The sequence below is a fragment of the Phyllobates terribilis genome, unplaced genomic scaffold (assembly GCF_046119375.1).
Source record: "Phyllobates terribilis strain yellow unplaced genomic scaffold, ASM4611937v1 Scaffold_2__4_contigs__length_985480577, whole genome shotgun sequence".
Taxonomy (NCBI): domain Eukaryota; kingdom Metazoa; phylum Chordata; class Amphibia; order Anura; family Dendrobatidae; genus Phyllobates; species Phyllobates terribilis.
Genome location: NW_027362762.1, coordinates 41,487,052 through 41,513,950, shown reverse-complemented (window position 1 = coordinate 41,513,950; position 26,899 = coordinate 41,487,052). Strand labels below are relative to the sequence as shown.

The window sequence follows — 26,899 nt, the reverse complement described above, 5'->3', positions numbered from 1 at the left end:
GTGTGCATTTGCAAACATTAATCTGGCTTTTTTATGTTTCTTTTGGAGTAATGGCTTCTTCCTGGCAGAGTGGCCTTTCAGCCAATGTTGATACAGTACTCGTTTCACTGTGGTTATTGACACAATCTTGCCAGCTTCCGCCATCATCTTCATAAGGTCTTTTGCTTTTGTCCTTGGGTTGATATACACGTCAGACCAAAGCACGTTCATCTCTGGGACACAGAACCCGTCTCCTTCCTGAGCAGTATGATGGCTGGACATTCCCATCTTGTTTGTACAGATGAACGAGGCACCTTCAGGTATCTTGAAATTGTACCCAAGGATGAGCCAGACTTGCGCAAGTCCACAATTCTCTTCCTGATATCTTGGCTGATTTCTTTAGACTTTCCCATGATGCTACGGAAAGAAGCAGTGTGTTTCAGGTGTGCATTAAAATACATCCAGGTGTGTCTTTTTATATAGTGTATGGAAACTTCTGGTTTCAACTGTATATGACTATATCACACTGAGGAGAAGGGCGGCTATAATATATATATAATGTACTTTATTGGTCACTGATATTTATTTGGAAATGTCAGATATGGATTTTGTACATTTGAGGTTTGTTCTTATTCTCACTGCAGAAAAAATGAAAATACACAATTGAGATGAAAAATGTATGTTTTTCCATTTAGTCGCCCAATAATTCTGCACATAGAGAAATTCTCCTAAGAAAGATAAAAACCGCACTGCGACTTTCTTCAATATTCTGGTTTATTAACCTTTTGGATTGACCGATAGAAAATAATATTAGTCATCAAAAAAACAAATTGTCTAATCATTGAGCTAATGCATCTGCTCAGCGAGTGTCTGCACAGAATGAGCTCTCCATAAATGATGGGGCAGAGCAGTCCATCACTCTGCCCAATCATGCACAGACCTATGGGGCTGTACACTGACAGCTGCTCCTTACTGTCTCCCCTCCATGGTCTCATCTGAATGATCAATGCAGAATGGAAATGTTTAGTCTCCTGTTGCATCCAGGACAATGATGGAGCCTGAAGGGCTGAGTAACCCATTGCCCAAGGTGTGCATTATGTATTAACCCTTCCATTGGCCTCCAACAGGGATCTTACAATTAAAGGGGCTGTACACTACTTTATATTACCCCCCCCCCAATGTATCCCCCTGGGGCCCCTAAGACTTTTTGTAAATACCTTATCTTGCAGATACTGCCTGTGAGTGGCGCTATCGGTGGCCGCTCACAGGCATCCCGTGACCCCCGGCTGCTGACAGCTCTGACATCCGCTGATGTCACGACAAGTGCTGGCAGCAGCCGGGGGTCTTTTGTCTTCCGCGTTCCAGGTGGATGCCAGGCTGTGGGTAGGGTTACCCCGCACGTCGTGGGTGGGTAACCCCGCCCACATCCCAGCAGCCACCGCGGGGACCCCAGCGCTGAGTCAAACCTCATTTGTCGTGACATCAGCGCTGGGTGATGTGATGCCTGTGAGGTGCCACAGATAGCGCCACTCACAGGCAGTAAGGTAATTACAAAAAGTCTTAGGGGCCCCGGGGGGGAAACATTGTGGGGGTAATATAAAGTAGTGCACAACTTCTTTAACCATTTCACTGCCTTACACTACCAGGGACCATTACATGAATATCTTCACTACTCTAGAAGACCATCAGGGATACTTGATGCTCACTGCATTGGATGACCATGTATACTAGATCCTCACTGCACTAGACCACCTCGGATACTGGATCCACAATGCACTAGACCATGAGGAATTTTGGAACCTTGCTGCCCTAGACGGCTTATCCCCAATGCCAAAGAGCACCAGGTACGCCAGATCCCCACTGCCCTAGACCACCAGGGACGCCGGATCCCCCACTGCCCTAGACCACCAGGGACGCCGGATCCCCACTGCCCTAGACCACCAGGGACGCCGGATCCCCACTGCCCTAGACCACCAGGGACGCCGGATCCCCACTGCCCTAGACCACCAGGGACGCCGGATTTCCACTGCTCTAGACCTTCAGGGACGCCGCATCCCCACTGCCCTAGACCGCCAGGGACGCAGCATCCTAACTGTCCTAGACCACCAGGGACACAGGATCCCCGCTGCCCTAGACCACCAGGGACACAGGATATCCACTGCCCTAGACCACACCAGATCCTTATTGCTCTAGACCACCAGGGACACAGGATCCCCGCAGCCCTAGACCAGCAGATCCAGGGCATGTGGCCGTGTATATATGGCCACTTCATAGCTAATTAGAAGGACTGTACATTAATAGTAATTGAATGGAGGTCTTTATCGCCCGCCTTAGAGGCTCACATGGATCGCTGCCCAGTCTCCATCGCCCATCACAGGTGGTATGGGGTACTCAGGGCAGGTTGTCACATTTCTGTATTTCTTCATATCCGAGGCCTCCACACAGCACCGCCCGTTCTCAGAGACATCCATCACTTCCATAAATAGAGATGTTGCATTCGAATATTCATTCACCCCTAAAAAAAAGTGGTTCCTTCCACAATGAGCAGAGACACAAACCCGAGGAGCACCCTACAGAAGAGTCAAATGGGGGAGGATCCTTCTATAAAAACTGGTGCAGTATTCTTTGGTGGCGCACGAGATTGGAGCTCTGAGAGAAGCAGCGTCCGCACTGAGAGCAGACGAACGGCCTCTCGCCGGTGTGGATGCGCTGGTGCTTGACGAGGCTGGATCTCTGGACGAAGCTGCGGGCGCATTCTGTGCAATTAAAGGGTTTCTCTCCGGAATGGATCCGCTGATGAGTAACGAGCGCAGATCTTTCTGCAAAGCACCTCCCGCACACCGGACAGGAGAACGGCTTCTCCCCCGTGTGCTTCCTCTTATGTGACAGGAGGCGAGAGCGCTGGTTGAAGGATTTGCCGCAGTAGGAGCAGTCGTAGGTCTTCTCCTCGGCGTGGAATCGCTGGTGAGCGGCAAAAGTCGTCTCAGAACCAAAGTGAACTCCGCAGATGGAGCAGAAGAATAAGTTATCTGCACAGAGGGACTGCCGGCAGGGAGCGGGGTCCGAGTGATTGGGGACATGTCCTGGGGTCTGCGAACAACGGCGAATCGTCACCGCGTCCAACGAGGAGACGGTCAGACCTGCAGCGAGCGAGATTAATGATACAAGGTCCAATCAGTGAGAGCGAAACTTATTGTATATGAAAGAAAAACATAATAAAGTAACACTAGGTAATCTACAGTATCCAATATATACATTCGATACCGTGCTATTATATAATGACACATTACTATTTCTATATTACATATAGAAACTAGTGTGTATATACAAAACCATTTTTTTAGCGACCACATCACATTTGAAGTGACTTTGAGGGGTCTATAAGACATAAAATACCCAAAAGTGACACTATTCTAAAAACTGTACCTTCCCCCCCCCCCCAAGGTGCTCAAGAAGTTTATTAATCTTTCAGGTGCTTCACTGGAATTAATGGAATGTGGAAGGAAAAAAGGAACTTTTTTTTCACAAAAATTTTACTTTAGACCCAAAAAAAGACCCCAAAATTTGTTGTGCAATATCTCCTAAGCACACAGATACTTCATATGTGGGGGGAAACCACTGTCTGGGCGCACAGCAGGGCTCAGAAGGGAAGGAGTGACATTTGACTTTTTGAATGTAAAATTTGTTGGAATAATTAGCGGGCTCCATGTCGCGTTTGCAGAGCCCCTGATGTGCCTAAACAGTGGAAATTCCCCACAAGTGAAACCATTTTGGAAACTAGACCCCTCTGGGAACTTATCTAAATGTGTGGTGAGCACCTTGAACAACCACCAAATGCTTCACAGAAATTTATAACGTTGAGCTGTGAAAATCAAAAAATTAAAAAAAATTTAAAAAATCACATTTTTCCCACAAAAATGTTTTTTAGCCCCATATTTTTTCATTTTCATGAAGATAGCAGGAGAAAATGGACCCCAAAATTTTGTTGTGCAATTTCTCCTGAGTACGCTGAGACCCAATATGTGGTCGAAAACTACTTTTGAGGCACAGTGAAAAGCGCAGAAGAGAAGGAGCACCATATTAAGAGTTCAGATTTTGCTGGACTAGACACCCGCTCCTGGCACTGAATGCCGGGTGTCAGCTGTCAGAATCAGCTGAAACATGGCGGAGATTGTATGCGCGCACAGCCTCTGTGAGCGCAAAATCGCCTGGACGTATCCATACGTCCAAGGTCTGTAAGTACCTACTGACCTGGACATATGGATACATCCAAGATCGTGAAGGCGTTAACATTTGTGAGGTCAGGCCCTGATGTTTGGGGAGGGGAGGTCGGGCTCACAATCTCCAATATAGATGTAGGATGGGGTTGAGGTCTGGGCTTTGTGCAGCCACTTATGTTCTCCCCTCCATGTCTGTATGGAGCTTGTCAGTCAGGGGGTAACGCCCTCCTGGAATCACCAAAACCAGACTCCTCCATCTGACGCAGATACAGAAGTGGGATCATCACTGCACAGACCGGATATTATACACATAGGGGGGGTGAGGGGCAGGATGTTACACACCGGGGAGGCAATGGGGCCGGATGTTACACACCGGGGGGGCAATGGGGCCGGATGTTACACACCGGGGGGGCAATGGGGCCGGATGTTACGCACCGGGGGGGCAATGGGGCCGGATGTTACGCACCGGGGGACAATGGGGCCGGATGTTACGCACCAGGGGGCAATGGGGCTGGAAGTTACGCACCAGGGGGCAATGGGGCCGGATGTTACGCACCGGGGGCAATGGGGCCGGATGTTACGCACCGGGAGCAATGAGGCCGGATGTTACGCACATGGGGCAATGGGGCCGGATGTTACGCACCGGGGGGGGCAATGGGGACGAATGTTATATACCAGGGGTGAGGGGCCGAATGTTATACACCGGGGGAACATTGGGGCCGGATGTTATACAACAAGGGGGGGTTGAGGGGCCGGATGTTATGCAGCGTGGGCAATAGGGCCGGATGTTACACACCTGGGCGAGGGGCCAGATGTTACACACTGGGGGGGAATTAGGGCCGAATGTTATACACCGGGGGGCAACTGGGCTGAAGGAAAAATGGGATTCAGTGGTTGAGATGTGCAGCCTGACACTTTCCTTCATATAGTGTATACTGTGATTCTATAACACCACATAATATATAGTATAATGTGCTATACTGCCATAGAATGCCACTATACAGTAATAATATACTACAATATACTGTCCTGTGCTCCGCCGCCATACACTGTACACTACATAATACAGCATTTGCTCCATACTCTTTACTATATGGATATACCTCGGCCACACGTTATTTATAATGCCCAAAAGACAATGGCTTCCGCTCGTCTCATGTGACTTTCTTACCAGAGATCATATAATCAGGAGCGGCCTCCTCCTTACACGGCTGTTGATGGATCCGGTCGCTGACACTGGACTGTAATACAGGAGTGCGGGTTATAAGTGATGGGGGTACAAGGGGGTGTATAGGACGTGCGCCGAATACCTGATCCTCCGGAGTCATCCCCTCATTATCCTCCTCTATGAAGTCCTCGGTACAGGCCGGGATCAGGCAGTGATGGGGGCGATCCGCGGAATCCTCCTCACCTGCGCGAGATTAAAGGGGACCTCCAGCTAAGACTGAAAATCAGAACCCTCGGCCTCCTACCCTCAGGCCGCAGCCTCCGGGACAGAATGTCGCCATCCAGCTGCTGCCAGTGTCAGCCATTTTGGTCTCTCCCATGCCTCCTGTAAGTCTCCCCGTCAGCCAATTACAATGAGTGAACATTTTCATTTTCTTTCACTTTAACCACTTTGTGCCCCCTAGGATGTACAAATATTATTAAATTTTGGGGTGGGTGCAGGGCGGCTGTCAGGGGAGAAGAATTGGGTGACAAGAGAGCCCTGCTTTAAAAAGAGAGAAAACTGAGCAGGCTGTGTAGGCCTCATTTATTTTAGTTGCCCATAGCAACCAATCAGAGCGCAGCTTTCATTTCTAAAACTGCTCTGGTAAAATGAAAGCTGCGATGTCATTGGTTGCTATGGGCAACCAAGGCAGATTTTCTCTTTAGGCAGTTTTTATAAATCTGCCCCAATATATACAGAATATAAAGTGTCTGCGCTTTGCAGGAGGACCAAGATGACAGCCACTGGGGTCTTCAACGGTTTAAAAACCGCTGTCAGTAACCGGGTGCTTGACCATTCTCCCACTTTCTTTTTTTTTTTCTTCCCTTCTTCCAAGAGCCATCACTTTTTTATATTATTTTGCTGACATCGCCATGTGAGGGCTTGTTTTTCCGCGGGATGAGCAGTAGTTTTGCATGTCACTATTACCATATAATGGAGTAAATACATAAAAAAAAAAAAATCTGTAAAATTGTGAAAAAAAAGGTCACAATTCCGCCATTGCATTTTGGGTTTAATTTTAACGCTGTTTACTGTAAAAATAATCTGACATAATAATTTTCTAGGTCAGTGAGATTACAGCGATACCAAAATTATATATATATATATATATATATATATAATTTAGTGGGGGCCAAAAAAAAAAAAAAAACTTAAAATAAAATGTATTCATTTTATATATATATATATATTATATTATATTATATTATATATATATATATATATATATATATATATATATATATATATATATATATATATAAAAATTTGTCAAGATCTGTAAAAAAAAAAATTCTATTGATGCAGCCGTGTGGGGGCTTGTTTTGTAGTTCACTCTCAATTGCATTTTTGGGGGGATAGATGCAACAACCAAAATAAAAAAATTTAAAAAAGCGCAATTCTGGCGTTTCCATTTTCTTTAAGCCTAAAATAATTTTATGTTCTGATAGATCTCAATTATAAGGATGTGGCGATACTAAATATGTTTATTTTTAACTAGGAAAAATGGAAAGGGGGAGTCAAACTTTTCTTTTACAAAACTTTTTTTTTTAAATGTTATCTTATTATTTTAGTATTTTGGGGGGACTTAAACCTGCGACTGTTTGATCACATGTCCTATATAGTGTAATACTACAGTATTGCAGTATGTAGTGATAACTACACTTGCCTATGTTGCCCAGCATCTGTCTCCACCTCACAGGAGTACCAAGATGGCGGTTAAAGGAGCCTTTAATGGGCGGCCAACATATCAGCAGGGGATGCCGGCTGTATAACACAGCTCCTAGACCCGAACCAGACATGTGATATAAATGTACCACAGATGTCGGGAGGGGTTACAGGTGGATGTAGCTTCCCCCCCTCGCAGTACCTACAGGACTGATACTATCATGGAGAAATCCTATAACCATCCTGCCAGGTAATCAGGTCGCAGTGGTTATCGCCTTACCTGACCCAACGTCATCAGCAACCGCCATCTTGTCCTCCTCCTTACACTGTTGAGGACACATCCCATCCCCCGGCGGCTCGGCCTGCCATATACAAACAGTCATATTATGACACCTTAAAGGGGTTGTCCATAAAGGCGCTAATATCATGTAAATAAAACCAGACAGATGCCGGATTATCGGATAATCCAGATTAATGTTCCCCAGACTGTTGCTGGTGCGGCCCATGTACCTGGCTCTCCTGCTGGCTGCAGTCGTGGGAACACAGGGGGGTCCCACATTTTCTCAGGGGGCTTCCTCTACTAAGTGCAGCTGCAGAGATAAAAACAGTAATGAGGAAACAGGGGATCAATATTTTAAGATTAACCGTTGTTTTAATTTATATTTCATTAATCAATAGTGCAGGGAAAAATAATCAACTTTGTAATATATTTTATCAGAGAAATCCGCTTCTTTCTCCCCCTGGACTGATTAGTCACTCTGAATTCATGGGTAAAAAGTGTATTCAGTGAAGACAGATTCTCCCATTACGGAGATGACAGTTGGTGCTTATAAGATTCTATGGAGAAGGGAGGAGCTAGAGGAAACACAGACATTCTGCTGCAAGTTCCATAGAACTTTATGAGCACCAACTGTCATCTCCTAGCTCAGTAATGGGAAATCTGTATTCAGTGAAGACATATTTTACTCATGAATTGAATGAAAAATCATTCCAGGAGGAGAAAGAGTCAGATTTCTCTGATAAGACATATTACAAAGTTTCTTATTTTCTCATGTACTATTGAGAGTTATGGGGAATAAAAAATTTAAATGAAGGTTACTCTTTAATAGCAGCCGCAGCTGATCCTGCATGGCAGAGTCGGTCACTCACCTGACACGTGATTTCCGTTAGGGTCTGCACTGTCCTGCTGAACGCAGCCGCTTGGCTCCAAAATTCTATCTTCTCGGGGCAAAATGAAAAATGTTGCTTTTCTTAACAAATTTACCAAATTTTGGGGATTACATTTCAACATTTTTTTTATTTCTAATCTGATTTCCCCTGTAACTTGGGCTGGTATTTAAAGCCCCAGTTACAGTGTAAATTCAGCCTCTTGTGTGGATATTCTAGAACCCCACGGTTTCTGCTTCTTTCCTATACAGAGAGATCAAATGATCATTGGGTCCATGATTCTTTCTCCTCCTGGACTGATTATTCATTCTTAAAAATCTCAATTCATGGGTAAAATACAGCTCTGGCAAAAATGAAGAGAGCACTGCGCAGTTTTCTCTCCATGTCTGACGGCCATTCCATTCCAGTGTCAGTTCAATTCCATCCACCGTCCACCTCATTCTACTTAATGTGCTTCTGATTCGGTGATCACCTGAACCAAACCTTATGTAACGAGGGAAAGTATAAAAAAACACTGCTGTGGTCTTCACAATCCTCTTGCAATAGGACAAGCTGGATGGCAAAACAAGTGCTAGGAACAGCCCAAAAGTAATTTGAATGAAAAAATAACTTTTAACCATGCCAAAGGAGTTGAAAAGATGGGCTCAATTCTGGCTTTACTAGCGGAGGGATACAGTGAGCGTCATGTTGCCGCCATCCTTAAAATTTCAAAGACAGCAGTCCATTACAACAAGGTCAAGCAGCAGACATTGGGGACAACAAAGCCACAGACCGGCAGAGGGCGAAAGCGACTCTCCACTGACCGGGATGACCGTCATCTTATTCCAATGTCACTCAGTAACCGCAGGATGACAACAAGTGACCTACAAAAGGAATGGCCGCTGGGGTGAAGTTTATGGCAAGAACAGTTCCTAACAGGCTCCTAGAGGCCTCAAGTCATGGAAAGCTGGAAAAAAGCCTTTCATCGATGGGAAGCAAAGGAGACCCAGGCTGAAGATGGCCAAAGACCATAAGGATTGGACCATAGAGGACTGGAGTAAGGTAATCTTCTCTAATGAGTCTAATTTTCAGCTTTGCCCAACACCTGGTTGTCTAATGGTTAGACGGAGACCTGGAGAGGCATACAAGCCACAGTGTCTTGCACCCACTGTGAAATTTGGTGGAGGATCGGTGATGATCTGGGGATGCTTCAGCAAGGCTGGAATTGGGCAGGTTAATCTTTGTGGAGGACGTATGAATCAAGCCGCATACAAGGTTATCCCTGAAAAACACTTGCTTCCTTCTGCTCAAGCAATGTTCCCCAACTCTGAGGACAATGCCCCATGCCACACAGCTAGGTCAATCACTGTGTGGATGAAGGACCACCACATCAAGACCCTGTCATGGCCAGCCCAATCTCCAGACCTGAACCCCATTGAAAACCTCTGGAATGTAATCAAGATGGAAGATGGATAGTCACAAGCCATCAAACCAAGAAGAACTGCCGGAGCGGCATAAGGTCACCCCAAAGCCGTGTGAAAGACTGGTGGAAAGCAGCCAAGACGCATGAGAGCTGGGATTAACAATCATGGTTATTCCACCAAATATTGATTTCTGAACTCTTCCTGAGTTAAAACATGAGGATTGTTGTTTCTAAATGAATAAGAACTTGTTTTCTTTGCATTATTTGAGGTCTGGAAGCACGGCTTCTCTGCTTCTCTGGTTCTTTTTTATTATTTCGACGATTTGCTGCAAATAAATACAAAATTTTTAGCTTAGAATTTCAGAGACGTGTTGTCAGTAGTGTATAGACTAAAACAACAATGTACATTTTACTGAAAAAATATAAAGAGAAAAATCTTAGAAAATGAAAATTTTGCAGTGGTCTCTTAATTTTTGCCAGAGCTGTATGTCTTCACTGAATACAGACTTCCCATTACTGAGAGAGATGACAGTTGGTGCTTATAACGTTCTATGGAACTAGCAACAAATTGTCCGTGTGTTCCCCTAGCTCCTCCCTCCTCCATAAATTTGTAAAAGTGACAGCAATTTTTATGTTTCAAGGTGTGAGCCCGACACCCCCAGCACGTCCTGTCTGGGTGACCCCCATTTATGCAAAGAGATGCGACGACGACCTACTGGCTGAGCAGCGCGGCTCCAGTCTACCAACCACCGCCTCGTCCGCTGAACAGTCCCATGCGAATATCACGACGTCCTCACACTTTATGGGAATCTGCAAAGGACAGGATACACGCGTTCAGCACCGGACCTCGATGCATACAGAAAACGACAACTCTGCCCCAAATACGGCTCACCTGAACAGACTTAAAACGTCTCACTGCTGGGGGTTTGCTACTATTGCATCCATGTCACCAGCACGTCACTATGTCCTATACTTTATATCTATGCATTGGTGCCGGTCAGTCTAGACTGGATACAACTGCAGCAAACCCTCAGCTGTTAGATCAGGACAGAGTTTCCAAAAACTGTTCCATTCACCGAGAGCAAGCAGAGATCCTGAACTTGACGGCAAACTAAAACGTAAAGTTTATGAGAAAGTTGTAGAACTTCTCATTATATGAGGATCATCCCCTATAATAAGGTTCTATAATAGAAGGGGACGCACATTTTCAGTATAAGGATTCTCAGCAGGTGCTGGGATCCTCCGGGAAGGATTCTCTGCAGTTACAGGAGGGGGAGGGGACTCCTCCATCATTGGCCTCTGAGCCTCAGTACGTGTGTCTGACGCACGACGTCCCTTCTTCTCCGTGGTGCAGGGGTCCCCTGATTTTCTCATAACGACATAATCCTATAAATAAAGAAACCGTATTAATGTCCAGTTATCACAATGATATTAATAAGAACCTTCAAGGGCAAGAAAAGGGTTAATAAAAAAAAATGTTTCTTATCATCGCTTCCTCCACTGGACCCAATGATCGCTGCATATAGGGAGGAAGCAGAAACTGTGAGGTCCTAGAATATCCGGACAGAAGGCTGAATGTCCTCTGTAACTGGGGTTTTATATAGCAGCCCGAGTTACAGGGGAAATCAGATTAGAATAAAAAATAAAAAATAAATGAAACGTTGAAATGTAATCCCCAAAAGATTATTTTATAACCTTATAGGGAGCACAATACGTGACATCAATGAATAAATAAAAATAAATAAAACTATGACTATAATTGTTACAGAAAAGGCAATACATTTTAACATTCATTTTAGCGGTTATAAAAAAAATAAATAAAAAGAAAACAAAATGTGAAAAAACATTATGCCCAATATTGGCAAAAATAAATAATAATAAAAAAAAATTGTATAGAAATAAAAATGAAGCCCCCGTAGAAAAAAAAAGGTGCAAAAAAATTAGATTTCCGTCGCCATATTCTGAGCCGTTGTAACTTTTTTCCTCTGTCGACTGCTTTCTATCGGATCCGTTTTGGAGTCCATACAACTTTGTGATCCCTTTCTGGGACTGGAACCTGCAATCCATTAATCCCCCATACTTTACACTGCAGTTCTATAGAGTAGTGTAAGATAGCCGATCTCCTATAAACCTGGGGCCTCAGGCATTATGGGTGTACTAACATGACTCTGCGCTGTGCAAGGGGGACAATAGCCACAGACTAGGTGTGCTCCGCTCCGTATAAGCTGGAGATGTATGGCGGATGTCAGCAAGGGGTTAAAGGGCATCGCAAAGTGCTTTCAGGGGCTGGGAAATATCTTCCCATCTTTATCCCTCTCAGCCAATCAGCAGAACCGATAAAGATCACATGACACACGACGTGTTTCTAAAGAGTCAGGGGGGAGGGGCTTATTCCTCTGGCTCCTGATTGGCTCTTCGAGGGTGGAAAATGTGAACATAGCATGATATGTCCCACCTCTCCGGTCAGCAGACAGATGATCTCCAGGGTCAGGTTCAGGAGCTTGTCTATAATCACATCCTTGTTCCTGTCAATCATCAGCGAATGTCGGACGTGATCCATAAAGGGGATCTCCATTTTCAATGGTCGAAGTCGGCTGCGGGATGGAAAAAAAAAAACAAAGTAATGAATACGGGCACGACGTCACCGTTACATTACCGTCACCTCATGTCTAACCTGTCCGCTCAAGACAGTTGTTCATTTCGAGGGCATCTCCAGAATCAATAAACGTCCACTTTGTCAGATAATATAAGGCGAGACATTATTACTTCCGGTGGCAGATTCTTTATATTTCTCTTTATTGCCCATAAATCGCTTATAAAAAACTAATTTAATTAGATTGAGAATGACCTGAGGTGGCCCCGCCCATTGTAACATGCACAGCCAATCACAGCGCAGAATGTCAGGTGTCCCTCACTGCCATTGGCTACTCTGAATGTCAATCAACCAGTCTGCACAAACTGCGCCCCCCTGATTGCTCAGTCTCAGTACTACAAAAGACAAATGAGCAGGTTTAGGATAACTCCCGCCCCCTGCAGCCATAATATCTATATCTACGGCCAACAGTCATCATTACCCCGCTCATGGGCATCCATACCGTGATCCCGGGGCGGCAGGGAGTATCAGCGGCACCGGATCACATTAGGATCTCCTGTACCTGCATTCGGCGCGCAAGGGCTGACGGAAGTTGTAGTCAGCGCTCAATAGAAACTAAAGGAAGTTCAAACTGAAAAGGACTACAGTTCCCAGAATCTCCATGTTACGCCCCGTCAGAAGGTCGAAGTAGAACGTTTTTATACTGCTGCCACCTTCAGGCCTTGAGTGGAACTGCAGGCGAGGAGGTACGAAGTGAGAATAACCGTGGTAACCGTGGTGTTTCTCTCCCGAGGTGCACCGCGGCCAAGGCGTCCTTAGTGACAGTAGGCAGAGCTGCCGGGATCGTCATGGGGCAGGATTATTATTCGGTGCTGGAGATTACCCGCAGCGCCGGGGATGCCGACATTAAGAAAGCGTAAGAGTTATCAGCTATTGTGGGTGAACTGTAACAAAAAAAACTACAACTCCCAGCATGCCTCCACTGCTTGTGGCTATCTTGGCATTCTGGGAGTTGTAGTTTTTTTTAGTCAATTTTTTTTGTTAAAGGGAAAAATGTTCGGGTGTTTATTTATTTTTTTCTTTACATTTTATATAAATTTCTTTAAATTTTGGCAATTATTGTGATGTTGATGTCACCAGAGCGCAGGGCTATAGAGCGCACTGCACCTTATGCACCCTGACAGATGCGAGATCCGTCAGCAGCAGCTTGCTGACGGTTTCCAGCTAGGCAGAAGACAAAATCTATAAATGTAGATGATAAAACTGCCGGATTTTCGGTCACTTTTAATTGTTCCTTTTTTTGGGGGGGCGGGGGTCCAGGTACCGGAAGTTGGCATTGAAGTATCATCCACTGAAAAATAAGGAGCCGTCCGCTCCGCACCGATTCCGCCAGATCGCCGAGGCCTACGACGTTCTCAGTGACCGTGAGTAAGCTGTGCCGCCCGACCCTTCTCACAGCTGAGGGTTTGTTACAGCGGGATACATTTTACCTGCACCGATACATTGTCACAGACCATCAGGACAGGACTGTAACAAACCTCCAGCTGCGAGAAGTATATGAGCGTGTTCACACATGGATTAGGGACGCGGTTTCATACACTGACCGCCAGCAGTGGTGGTGAAGAGGCGCGATGCGTCTCCTGTACTGATCCTGCCTCGTCTCTGAGCAGCTAGGAAGAAGGCGACGTACGACAAGTTCGGAGAGGAGGGTCTGAAGGGCGGGATCCCGGCAGAATTCGGGGGTCCAGATGCCTGGGTTTCGGGGTACGTGTATCACGGGAATCCGGACAAGACCTTCAAGGAGTTTTTTGGGGGAGATAATCCATTTGCAGGTAAGAGCCGGTGACGGGGGAAGGGAGATTATTGAATTGGGTGCCCCCCACACCAGACACGGGATATAGGGTCCAGCCCCCTGGTCATTATTCGGGGCGTCGGCTCTCGCTGCCCCCAGAAGACGATGAATCTCTGGTTTCTGTGAATTCCTGCTATCGGCTCTTTCATTTCATTGTGTTTCTGCTCCAGACTTTTTCTCACCTGACGGGTCTGAAGTGAATACAGGATTTGGGGGTCTGCGAGGAAGAGGAGTGAAGAAACAGGACCCCCCGATCGAGCGAGACCTCTACCTCTCCCTGGAGGACTTATATTTTGGATGTACAAAGAAGATCAAAATTTCACGAAGGGTAAGAGGCGTCTCCAGCCTTGTGGAAAAAATCTGCCCATTACCCAGGATCATTATTACCCGTTCCCTCCCTCAGACTTCCAGGTCCGGGCACCTGCTCCCTCACTCAGGACCGGGCACCTGCTCCCTCTCACAGACCTCCAGGACCAGGCACCTGCTCCCTCCCTCACACCCCCAGGACTGGGCACCTGGCCCCTTCCTCAGACCCTCAGGAGCGGGTACCTGCTCCCCCCCTCACACCCCCAGGACTGGGCGCCTGGCCCTTCTTTAGACCTCCAGGAGCGAGCACCTGACCCCTTCTTTAGACCTCCAGGAGCGGGCACCTGACCCCTTCTTTAGACCTCCAGGAGCGGGCACCTGGCCCCTTCTGAAGACCTCCAGGAGCGGGCACCTGGCCCCTTCTGAAGACCTCCAGGAGCGGGCACCTGGCCCCTTCTGAAGACCTCCAGGAGCGGGCACCTGGCCCCTTCTGAAGACCTCCAGGAGCGGGCACCTGGCCCCTTCTGAAGACCTCCAGGAGCGGGCACCTGGCCCCTTCCTCAGACCTCCAGGAGCGGGCACCTGGCCCCTTCCCCAGGACCGGGCACCTGCTCCCTTCCTCAGACCCCCAGGAGCGGGCACCTGGTCACTTCCTCGGACCCCCAGGAGCGGGCACCTGGCCCCTTCCTCGGACCTCCAGGAGCGGGCACCTGCCCCCTTCCTCACACCCCAGGAGCGGACACCTGCTCCCTTCCTCAGACCCCCAGTAGTGGGCACCTGCTCCCTTCCTTGGATCCCCAGGAGCGGGTACCTGCCCCCCCCTCACACTCCCAGGACTGGGCGCCTGTACCCTTCCTCAGACCTCCAGGAGCGGGCACCTGGCCCCTTCCTCAGACCTCGAGGAGCGGGCACCTGGCCCCTTCCTCAGACCTCGAGGAGCGGGCACCTGGCCCCTTCCTCAGACCTCCAGGAGCGGGCACCTGGCCCCTTCCTCAGACTTCCAGGAGCGGGCACCTGGCCCCTTCCTCAGACTTCCAGGAGCGGGCACCTGGCCCCTTCCTCAGACTTCCAGGAGCGGGCACCTGGCCCCTTCCTCAGACCTCCAGGAGCGGGCACCTGGCCCCTTCCTCAGACCTGCAGGAGCGGGCACCTGGCCCCTTCCTCAGACCTCCAGGAGCGGGCACCTGTCCCCTTCCTCACACCCCAGGACCGGAGCGGGCACCTGCTGCCTTCCTCAGACCCCCCAGGAGCGGGCACCTGCTCCCTTCCTCAGACCCCCAGGAGCGGGCACCTGCTCCCTTCCTCAGACCCCCAGGAGCGGGCACCTGCTCCCTTCCTCAGACCCCCAGGAGCGGGCACCTGCTCCCTTCCTCAGACCCCCAGGAGTGGGCACCTGCTTCCTTCCTCATCCTCAGACCTCCAGGAGCGGGCACCTGCTCCCTTTCTCAGACCTCCAGGAGCGGGCACCTGGCTCCTTCCTCAGACCTCCAGGAGTGGGCACCTGGCCCCTTCCTCAGACCTCCAGGAGTGGGCACCTGGCCCCTTCCTCAGACCTCCAGGAGCGGGCACCTGCTGCCTTCCTCAGACCCCCAGGAGCGGGCACCTGCTGCCTTCCTCAGACCCCCAGGAGCGGGCACCTGCTGCCTTCCTCAGACCCCCAGGAGCGGGCACCTGCTGCCTTCCTCAGACCCCCAGGAGCGGGCACCTGCTGCCTTCCTCAGACCCCCAGGAGCGGGCACCTGCTGCCTTCCTCAGACCTCCAGGAGCGGGCACCTGCTCCCTTCCTCACCCTCAGACCCCCAGGCACCTGCTCCCTCAGACCTCCAGGAGTGGTCACCTGCTCCCTTCCTCACCCTCAGGCCCCCAGGCACCTGCTCCCTCAGACCTCCAGGAGTGGTCACCTGCTCCCTTCCTCACCCTCAGACCCCCAGGCACCTGCTCCCTCAGACCTCCAGGAGTGGTCACCTGCTCCCTTCCTCACCCTCAGACCCCCAGGCACCTGCTCCCTCAGACCCACAGGAGCCGTTTATGGCCTCATCTCTTGTACCCCGGCTGTATGGACACATATATAACAGGTATCTCTGTTACCCCTTAGGTAATGAATGAAGACGGCCACACATCCAACATACGAGATAAGATCCTCTCCATAGACGTCCATCCTGGATGGAAAGCGGGCACCAGGGTCACGTTCCCTAAAGAAGGCGACCAGGTCACAAGCAGCCGCTCCTCTGCTGCCTAAGTAACGCTGATTCTCTCTTTAACAGATAATTAAACATATCATTTTATTCTGCCTCTAGGGCCCCAACATCGTCCCCGCAGACATCGTGTTTATCGTGAAGGAGAAGCCCCACCCCCGCTTTGTACGACAAGGGGACGATTTGATCCACACAGCGAACATCGAACTTGGCAAAGTAAGAAAAATAAAAAGAGAAATGTGTGAGCAGCGGCGAGTGCGATACATAAACCACGCTGCACGGACAGCACTGAGGAGGAGCTGCAGAAATCGTGCTCGCTCTGGGGTCGCCATGGCAGCAACAACAAATTATTGAGGTGAACTTCCTGTCATGTGACCAGAAGTCCTCAGACAGGAATCCGTTGATGCTACCACGGCGACCCCAGAGCGAGCACGATCATATAAACTGCAGCACGATGGCGCGAACCACAGAAATCAGGACATGGGCTGTCATAGAGAAAAATTAAAATCCATACAGACATCTCCAGAGAGGAGACAAGTCACCCTTACTTTGAACATACGGGGAAGTAAGAACTAATTATAACTGAGGAAGAGAAAAACTAATTGAAGCTAAAGTGAGCTGTCATTTCAACCTCCATCGAAGTAGAGTCCCTCTGCAGTGACCAGGTAATTACAGCAGGGGGTGGGGTTTGCTGGGAAGAAGACCACAAGTCTGAGATCCATATATTCAATAGGCAGAGAAATTAAAAATCTAAGAGGTAACGCTTGTTCTCTTCTAAGAAAAACTGAAAAATTTTAGTTAGACACTCTATCTCTAGGGTCCAGATTAGTGATGAGCGAGCATGCTCGCCACTGCTCGGTACTCGCCCGAGCATCTCAGTACTCGAGATGCTCGGAGCTTGCCGAGTACTTGCACGATGCTCGGGCTGGAGCTCGGGTCCCCGTCCTGCATGTCTGGCGCTATTTAGAGCACCAATCATGCAGGGATTGTCTGCCACTCACTGTAATGCCACAGCCATGGTGGTTGTGGCATTACAGTGATTGCCCAAATCGATGGGAACAGTGCTCACAGTGAAACATGAAAAGCCGGCAATTCATCAGCGGCATACACCGGTACTGACAATTTAGAACAGAAAGAATAGAGAATCACACATAGATAGGATAGATAGAAACATGTCAGTCACATATATAAGAAGTACAGTGACAGTGTTGATTACTGTACTTGTCATTTAGTGTTAAAATAAAGAATTTATTAAAAAAAAAAAATTGGCGTGGGGTTCCCCATAATTTTAGTCTCTAGCGGAGGTTAAGCAGACAGCTGGGGCAGATGTTTGAAGCCTGGGAAGGGGGTAATACCCACGGAGCTTCCCAGGCTACTAATATGAGCTCCCAGCTGAATACCTAACCTTTACTAGCTATTAAAATGGGGGACTCCAAAAAAAAAAATGACGTGGGGTCCTCCCTATTTTAATAGTTAGCAAAGGCTAGGCAGACAGCTGGGGGCTGATATTAATAGCTCAGGAAGGGTGCCATGAATATTGGCCCCCTCCCAGGCTAGAAACACAAGCCGTCAGCCGCCCCAGAAATGGCGCATTCATAGGATGCGCCAATTCTGGCACTTAGCCTCGCTCTTCCCACTGCCCTGTAGCGGTGGCAGTGGGGTAATAGGGCTGGGGTTGATGTCAGCTTATAATGCCAGCTGACATCAAGCCCAGGTTAGTAATGGAGAGGCGTCTATAAGACACCCCCATTACTAACTCCATAGTCAAAGTTAAAAAAAAACACAAACACCCAGAATAAAGTCCTTTAATTGAAATAAAGACACAATTCTTTATTGTTCTAAATTAAACCATACTTACCGTATCGCCCATTCCAGCTGAAGCCAACGATCTCCTGCAATAAAAGTAAAATAATAAAGCAACATCATCCTTACCTTTCCATGGTTCCCAGGACAGCTTCAGCTCTGCTACATTCACATGACAGGCTGGATCGCAGCAGAACGCTGCCATCCAGCCTGTCATCCCGCAGACACTGAGAAAAGTGCCCAAAACGATAGTGACAGTGCTCAAATGACATGGGGACAGCATGGGGATCGCCCCAGGAAGCATTTCTGACCCCCAGGTCACTGCTGTCAACAACGTGGTCAGAGGTATTAAGCCACTTTTACAGGCTCACAATAAAACGTTCAAAAACGAAACTGAAAGTGCTTTCCTGTGAAATATGTTAAGGAACTTCCTTTCCAGGGTAAAGACTTGTGTATAAGGTAAAATAAGGCTGTGTGCTCACGATGCGTTTTTTAAGCATTTCCGCAGCGGCAAAAACGCTGCAGAAACGCTTAAAAAACGCATGGTAGAAGGCCTGCCATGTTCCCCAATGATAATCCGCATGTGCTGTGCACATGCTGCGGAAATTTCCGCTGCGGATTATCACTGCGGAAAAAAACGCATGAAGCTCCTCAGTGTCTGGCTGTGACGGCATCCAGATGAGCAGAGTTCATGTCCAATGAACTCAGCTCACCTCATGCACATCACTGACAGCGTGGGAGAATTCTCCTGCGCATGCGGTGCCGGCAAATGACGTCACCGCTTGAGCAGGAGAATTCTCCCACGCTGGGACGGCATTGAAATGGCAGGCTGGATGGTAGCAGCACGCTGCCATCCAGCGTGCCATCCTTCATAGACACTGCAGAGCGCAGGCATGCTTGCGCTCTGCAGTGTCTCTGAAGGATGGCATGCTGGATGGCAGCGTTCTGCTGCGATCCAGCCTGTCATGTCAATGTAGCAGAGCTGAAGTTGTCCTGGGAACCATGGAAAGGTAAGGATGAGGTTGGTTTATTATTTTTCATTTATTGCAGGAGATCGTTGGCTTCAGCAGGGACGCCGATGACACTGACATGTTTCTATTAGTGTTGAGCAAGCATGCTCGACACTGCTCGGTACTCGCCCGAGCTTCTCACTACTCGGGATGTTCGGCGAGCACCGAGCATTTCCGGGTTACTCGGGCGGGTGCTCGGGTCTCCGTCCTGCATGTTTGGCGCTCTTTACAGAGCCAATGAACATGCAGGGATTGCCAGCCAGTCACTGTAATGCCGCAGCCATGTTGTTTGTGGGCATTACAGTGATTGGCTGGCCGCACAGCGTCACCTCAAGTATTTAAAACCGGGCGCCGCCATCTTGGACACAGTCGCTCCGGATCAGACAGTGTAGGGAAAGCGCTGCTGAGCTAGGGAGAGATTTATACTGCGAAATAGGTAGTGTAGGGTCTCTAATGCCTGCAAAATCAAACAAACAGTCCTTCTGAGGACTAATATCCATCCCAGATAGACAAGGACTTGCACGGGGATAGTTGCAAGTCTGCATCTTCTGATGCGGCAAGGATCACTTCTGATGGGCACACTTTTAGGCAGTGACCAGGGTGTCAGAGATGCTTCCAGGGGTCTTCCCCATGCTGTTCCCATGTCTTTTCAGCACTTTATGCATGTGTCACACAGCACATGGCCCGATAAGGTTGTAAAATGTTAAAATGACATTTCCCGGTGAATGCGTTTGTCACGGTTGAAAGCAATACAAAAGTGCAAAAACGCATAAAAAATGCTACTTGTGAACATAGCCCAAGGTGTGGAGGAGTATTTTTGTTTTTGGTTATTTAGGCTATGTGCCCACGATGCGGAAATGCTCCGGATTTTTCCTGAGCGTTTCTGCATCTCCCTGGCAGAAAAAACACATGCGGATTGTACATGCGGATTGTACATGCGTTTTCCTGCCAGGGACATGCGGATGTGAAGCGTTCTTCACATGCACTTCCGCATGCAGGTTGACAAGCGATTTTAGCATCACTTGGAAAGTGCTTGACAACTGGGTCACACTATATAAATCCATGCAACCGGCATGGATTTATATAGTGTGACCGAAAGAATGGTTAAAAATAAAAAAAATAAATCTATACTTACCTTCTGATGGCCCCCGCAATCTTGCTTCGCTGCGTCCTGGCTGCCGGCAGATCGCGATACACTGAAGGACCTGCCGACGTCAGCATCGCATGACCCGTCACATGACTATGACGTCAGCGCAGGTCCTTCAGTCCATCGCTAGCTGCCGGCATGGGAGGACGAGCGTACCGGGGGCCATCAGAAGGTAAGTCTAACATTTATTTTTTATTTTATTCTTTTTTTCACAGGTACTATGGTTCCCGGGGTCCGGAGGAGCGTCTCCTCTCCTCCATACCCGGGTACCATCCGCACATTGGAACGCATGGATTGTGCATCTTCATATACAGTGATGCGGATTCCATGCGTTCCAATGGCGGTGAAAACGCAGCGCTTCCGCAAAATAATTGGTAGTGCTGCGTTTTTTTTTCCACAATGATAATCCGCAGCAGAAATTTCCGCAGCATGTGCACAGCACATGCGGACTATCATTGGGGATCATGGCAGGCCTTCTACCATGCGTTTTTTAAGCGTTTCTGCAGCGTTTTTGCCACTGCGGAAACGCTTAAAAAACGCATCGTGGGCACACAGCCTTATTTTACCTTATACACAAGTCTTTACCCTGGAAAGGAAGCTCCTTAACATATTTCACAGGAAAACAGTTTCACTTTCGTTTTTGAACGTTTTATTGTGAGCCTGTAAAAGTGGCTTAATACCTCTGACCACGTTGTTGACAGCAGTGACCTGGGGGTCAGAAATGCTTCCAGGGGCGATCCCCATGCTGTCCCCATGTCATTTGAGCACTGTCACTATCGTTTTCGGCAATTTTTAGGGTTTCTACAGACTGCCGGGGGTGCCGCCGCAAAAATGCTCGGGTCTCCCATAGACTAACATTGGGCTCGTTGCTCGGGTCGAGCACCCGAGTATCACAGTGAGCTCAGCCCGAGCTTCGAGCACCCGAGCATTTTAGTGCTCGCTCAACACTTGTCTAGATATGAATATTGGGGTTTGTATCGATCCAATAATTATGGGAGATATAATTTCGGTGTCATAGAGAAGGGACCAACATAACACATCCACTCACATCACCATAAGGCCATTCTAACCCCTCCCACTTAATATCGGTCCAAAGGATGATGCTATCCATGTCGTGTTTCAACTCTGTAGAAAGGTAAAATCACAATAATAATCATGATGACAATATCTACCGCCTGGGACCTCCTGGGGTGATGATATCCTGTAAGTTTGGGATCTCATATAATTCTGAAAGACCCAGCACATCCCACAATCAGCCCCCATATGAGCTCACCAAGGGGAGGTATGTGGGTATAACCTTGATCTAATAAAAAGTAGTATTTGGGTTTGGTACAGCTTGCTGTGGTTCAGTCTTTTTTCCTAAGGAGTACCTCCCTCCGCTAAGCTATGAGTCAGTTCTATGACATCAGGTTTAGTAATTTTCTTTCGTTACTTTTTTTTATTTTATTCAGTTGTATATATCGTATTGTTTTGTTTCCAATTTGTATCATTTTGTATATTTTTATAAATACTGCCTACCTTTCTGGATTAAATGTATAAAATATAGTAGCTCTGTTCCTCTTGCTCTGTCAACCGCACACCCCTGAAGCCATATGCTACCTGCAACAGGTGTCCTATCGGCCTGTATAAATGATTGGTGATGGCAGCTAGTAGTTCCTTTTGTTATTGCAGACCTGGCAGTGACCATTCCAGGGTATATACACTGCTCAAAAAAATAAAGGGAACACTTAAACAACACAATGTAACTCCAAGTCAATCACACTTCTGTGAAATCCATCTGTCCAGTTATGAAGCAACACTGATTGTGTATCAATGTCTCCTGCTGTTGTGCAAATGGAACAGACAACTGGTAGAAATGATCGGCAATTAGCAAGATACCCGCTATAAAGGAGCGGTTCTGCAGGTGGGGACCACAGACCATTTCTCTGTTCTCATCCTTTTTGGCTGTTGTTTTGGTCACTTTTTCATTTTGCCATTGCTCTCGCACCTAGAGGTACAGTTGCATGAGGTGGTGTCTACAGTACAACCCACAGAAGTTGCTCAGGTAGTGCAGCTCATCCAGTATGGCACATCAGTGCGAGCTGTGGCAAGAAGGTTTGCTGTGTCTGTCAGCAGTGTCCAGAGCATGGAGCAAATACCAGGAGATGTGGAGGGAGCCATAGGAGGGCAACAACCCAGCAGCAGGACCGCTACCTCCTCCTTTGTGTAAGGAGGAGCAGGAGGAGCACTGCCAGAGCCCTGCAAAATGACTGCCAGACGGCCACAAATGTGCATGTGTCTGTACAAACGGTTAGAAACCGACTCCATGAGGGTGGTATGAGGGCCTGACGTCCACAGATGGGGGTTGTGCTCACAGCCCAACACCATGCAGGACGCTTGGTATTTGCCACAGAACACCGGGATTGGCAAAGTGGCCACTGGCACCCTGTGCTCTTCACAGATGAGAGCAGGTTCACACTGAGCACATGTGACAGACGTGACAGAGTCTGGAGACGCCGTGGAGAGCGATCTGCCTGCAACATCCTTCAGCATGACCGGTTTGGCAGCGGGTCAGTAATGGTGTGGGGTGGCATTTCTTTGGAGGGCCGCACAGCCCTCCATGTGCTCGCCAGAGGTAGCCTGACTGCCATTAGGTACCGAGATGAGATCCTCAGACCCCTTGTGAGACCATATGCTGGTGGGTTGGCCCTGGGTTCCTCCTAATGCAGGACAATGCCAGACCTCATGTGGCTGGAGTGTGTCAGCAGTTCCTGCAAGATGAAGGCATTGAAGCTATGGACTGGCCCGCCCGTTCCCCAGACCTGAATCCGATTGAGCACATCTGGGACATCATGTCTCGCTCCATCCACCAACGTCACGTTGCACCACAGACTGTCCAGGAGTTGGCGGATGCTTTAGTCCAGGTCTGGGAGGAGATCCCACAGGAGACCAACCGCACCCTCGTCAGGAGCATGCCCAGGCGTTGTAGGGAGGTCATACAGGCACTTGGAGGCCACACACAATACTCAGCCTCATCAGGAGCATGCCCAGGCGTTGTAGGGAGGTCATACAGGCACGTGGAGGCCACACACAATACTCAGCCTCATCAGGAGCATGCCCAGGCGTTGTAGGGAGGTCATACAGGCACGTGGAGGCCACACACAATACTCAGCCTCATCAGGAGCATGCCCGGGCGTTGTAGGGAGGTCATACAGGCACGTGGAGGCCACACACAATACTCAGCCTCATCAGAAGCATGCCCAGGCATTGTAGGGAGGTCATACAGGCACGTGGAGGCCACACACAATACTCAGCCTCATCAGGAGCATGCCCAGGCGTTGTAGGGAGGTCATACAGGCACGTGGGGGCCACACACAATACTCAGCCTCATCAGGAGCATGCCCAGGCATTGTAGGGAGGTCATACAGGCATGTGGAGGCCACACACAATACTCAGCCTCATCAGGAGCATGCCCAGGCGTTGTAGGGAGGTCATACAGGCATGTGGAGGCCACACACAATACTCAGCCTCATCAGGAGCATGCCCAGGCGTTGTAGGGAGGTCATACAGGCACGTGGAGGCCACACACAATACTGAGCCTCATCAGGAGCATGCCCAGGCGTTGTAGGGAGGTCATACAGGCACGTGGAGGCCACACACAATACTGAGCCTCATTTTGACTTATTTTAAGGGCATTACATCAAAGTTGGATCAGCCTGTAGTGTGTTTTTCCACTTTAATTTTGGGGGTGACTCCAAATCCAGGCCTCCATTGGTTAATAAATGTGATTTCCATTGATGATTTTTGTGTGATTTTGTTGTCAGCACATTCAACTTTGTACAGAACAAAGTATTCAATGAGAATATTTCATTCATTCAGATCTAGGATGGGTTATTTCAGTGTTCCCTTTATTTTTTTGAGCAGTGTATATATATTCTATGCTTTGGAATCGGAGGTGTATATACCATACGCTCACTGTGAGTTTCCCAATTACCGGCCTAGTAGTGGAAGCTGCCGCGTCCATCTCTCATCAGTCAATTGCATAATTGTGACACGAGTGGTGTATGTATGGCAGCTACATCGCAGTCCAGTACAAGTGAACGCGGACGCTCTTCAATCTACTGAGTCTGATTTTTTGCGACTTCTTTTCTGCATTTCTCTCAGGGTCAGAGGGCGACAACATTCACTCGTATCATGATGTCGCAGCAATATTTGGTCGCACGACTCGTGTCGCGAATAGCCCAAGCCCGAATCTTTCATTCATCGAGATCTGATGTATTATTTGTCTCCTTATTGTTTTTTTCTGAGCAGTTTCTTATCCTGCCCAGCAGGGGGCGACAACTTAGCCCTTCATCTCTTGTATTTTGCAGGCGCTGACCGGCTGCACGGTGGAAGTGGAAACGTTGGATGACAGGATATTAAATATTCCCATCAATGACATCGTACAGTAAGTTATTAACCCCTTGTGTCACCCCCTGTGATTTTTGCTTGTAGGGGGGGCATCTAGTCGATTTCTTCTACGGATCCCCCAAGTGGTTATTGAGTTAATGACACATGGTTATGTTCTTCTCCAACAGCCCCAAATACAGTAAAGTGGTCCCCGGGGAGGGGATGCGGACGTCGTGTGACCGCACCGTGAAGGGCGACCTCATTATCCAGTTCGATATCCAGTTTCCAGAACACCTGACGCCAGAGAAGAAGCAGCAGCTGCGGAAAGCCCTCCTGTCCTGAGACGTGTGCGCCATGACAGACCAGTCACGGGTCCGATAATTACCAGTACGACCCGTTGGCTATGGTAATAAAGAAACTTCAGACACCAGAATCTCCAGTCTGAATATGTTCTAAGGGGGAACATTTCTCCATGCGGAGAGGGCCTAGCCTGTGTAAGGAGACCTATAGGCCCAAGCCTGTGTAAGGAGACCTATAGGCCATGCAATGCTCCTCTGGGAATTTAAATATGCAAATTGCCTCTTCAGGAGGAGCAGGATTTGATTTCTGGCCCCTGCTATTGGATGTAGCAATCCTAAAAGTCAATATCGACCCTTTAACGAGTCACAGAAACTCCCATTTGTATACATGTGTTACGGATGGTTTACCCCTCATCAATGCAAATCCCAGTCAAAGATCTCTCATGCAGTCGAATCAGATCTCTTGCTTTGCAATGATGACCCCGAAATACATGTATGCAAACACCATTTTTGTGCAGAGGTAATTCATTTCACTATATACTGCAATACTGGAGTCTATAGTCGAAACCTTTAAAGAATCAAAGGTTCAAGTCAGCAAAGGCGCTTTTTTTTTAAGTTATTTAATCCTCTTTTCCCCATTATACAAAAATATGGCTGCATTTAATTGTAGTCGCATCTTTAAAAATGACCGTCCGAACGCACCGGCGGCATTTCACTTATGCTACATATGTCACTGCAGCACCACGGAGGAGCCGGGAGCAGGTAAGCGCTCATAGATCTGAAGATACAGGGGCTTTACTATAAACCAGGGAGAGGGCAGGACAGAGTATGGTGGTGCAGCATAGTAAGTGAGGGCACAGTATGGGGGGCAGTATGTAGTGTGAGGGCACAGTATGGGGTGGAGGGTATTATGCAGAAGGAGGGACAGCGTGAGGGCACACTATGGGGCAAGGAGGGGGGGACAGTATGGAGAAGAAGCACAGTATGAAGAAGAGGCAGTATGGAGACAAGGAGAGTGTAAAGTGGAGACATAGTTCATAAGGGAGGACAGTGTGGAGGCAATACTCAATAGGGGAGGGCAGTGTTGATGGTCATATTTTGCACAGGGCGCCCAGAGAGGGTAATCACTTATTCAGGAGCACAGCGTAGAGCTTATTTAATGCACAGTATGGGTAGTTATTTTTGTTAAAAGGGCATTATAATGACACTGTTCATTTTAAGGGGACAATATGCTGCCGAGAACAATATTAAAGCAAGATAGGCTGATATTCGGTTCTTGATTATCGGCCAGTGTACATGCGCCTTAAAGAGTTACTAAACTTTTGGGAGATTTTTTTTGTTGTTTTAGGTACTTTATTTCTAGGCAGGTTGGTAGGGGGTCCAGGTCCTGAAGCCCACATCAATCGCTCAAAAGACCTCTTGGGAGAGCGCAGCTCAATAGTCAGGAGAGTATAGATGCAGTAAAAAGTCATAAGGCTTGATTCATCAAGATCGGTGATTTTCTCACCAGTCTTGATGAGAAGGCATTTAGGAGTCAGAAGCTCCTGATTCATAAAGAAGTGCACTCCTCTTAATAAATCAGGAACGTCTGACGAGTGGCATACGCCATGCCAGAAATCTTACTCCGGTCTCTGACTGGAATAAGATTTCTGGTGTAAGGAACAGCACAGCTCTTCATGAATT

The 26,899-nt window shown here is 48.2% G+C and overlaps 2 protein-coding genes across 5 annotated transcripts; one reads left to right on the top strand and one right to left on the bottom strand.

Moving 5' to 3' along the window:
• Positions 1-735: 735 nt before the first annotated feature.
• On the bottom strand, positions 736-12,891 carry LOC141190858 (uncharacterized). Of its 4 annotated transcripts, none has more exons than XM_073661260.1 (10): positions 12,739-12,891; positions 12,099-12,237; positions 10,847-11,029; positions 10,360-10,453; positions 8,224-8,295; positions 7,585-7,664; positions 7,355-7,436; positions 5,510-5,610; positions 5,371-5,440; positions 736-3,119 (listed from the first exon to the last, which is right to left on the bottom strand). In XM_073661260.1, the coding sequence occupies exons 2-10, from the start codon at positions 12,216-12,218 to the stop codon at positions 2,581-2,583; spliced, it is 1,341 nt and encodes a 446-aa protein (XP_073517361.1). In that variant the 5' UTR covers positions 12,219-12,237; positions 12,739-12,891; the 3' UTR covers positions 736-2,580. The 4 variants fall into 4 exon arrangements, with proteins under 4 accessions (XP_073517361.1, XP_073517363.1, XP_073517362.1 ...); XM_073661262.1 differs by having other exon boundaries at positions 8,224-8,292; XM_073661261.1 differs by having other exon boundaries at positions 12,718-12,869.
• Positions 12,892-12,959: 68 nt separating this feature from the next.
• On the top strand, positions 12,960-25,350 carry DNAJB13 (DnaJ heat shock protein family (Hsp40) member B13). The gene is made up of 8 exons (XM_073661264.1): positions 12,960-13,152; positions 13,557-13,660; positions 13,907-14,068; positions 14,259-14,416; positions 16,490-16,603; positions 16,692-16,805; positions 24,899-24,975; positions 25,106-25,350. The coding sequence occupies exons 1-8, from the start codon at positions 13,085-13,087 to the stop codon at positions 25,257-25,259; spliced, it is 951 nt and encodes a 316-aa protein (XP_073517365.1). The 5' UTR covers positions 12,960-13,084; the 3' UTR covers positions 25,260-25,350.
• Positions 25,351-26,899: the final 1,549 nt, after the last annotated feature.

Excerpts from the sequence above, each read along its gene's own strand:
- LOC141190858 (XM_073661260.1), bottom strand. The coding sequence starts at position 12,218 with ATGGAGATCCCCTTTATGGATCACGTCCGACATTCGCTGATGATTGAC. Across the intron at positions 11,030-12,098 it reads TCTGTCTGCTGACCGGAGAG|GATTATGTCGTTATGAGAAA; the intron begins GTGGGACATATC and ends CTTTATTTATAG. Across the intron at positions 5,611-7,354 it reads TGCTGATGACGTTGGGTCAG|GTGAGGAGGATTCCGCGGAT; the intron begins GTAAGGCGATAA and ends AATCTCGCGCAG.
- DNAJB13 (XM_073661264.1), top strand. The coding sequence starts at position 13,085 with ATGGGGCAGGATTATTATTCGGTGCTGGAGATTACCCGCAGCGCCGGG. Across the intron at positions 14,069-14,258 it reads GGGAGATAATCCATTTGCAG|ACTTTTTCTCACCTGACGGG; the intron begins GTAAGAGCCGGT and ends TTTCTGCTCCAG. Across the intron at positions 16,604-16,691 it reads TCCCTAAAGAAGGCGACCAG|GGCCCCAACATCGTCCCCGC; the intron begins GTCACAAGCAGC and ends TTCTGCCTCTAG.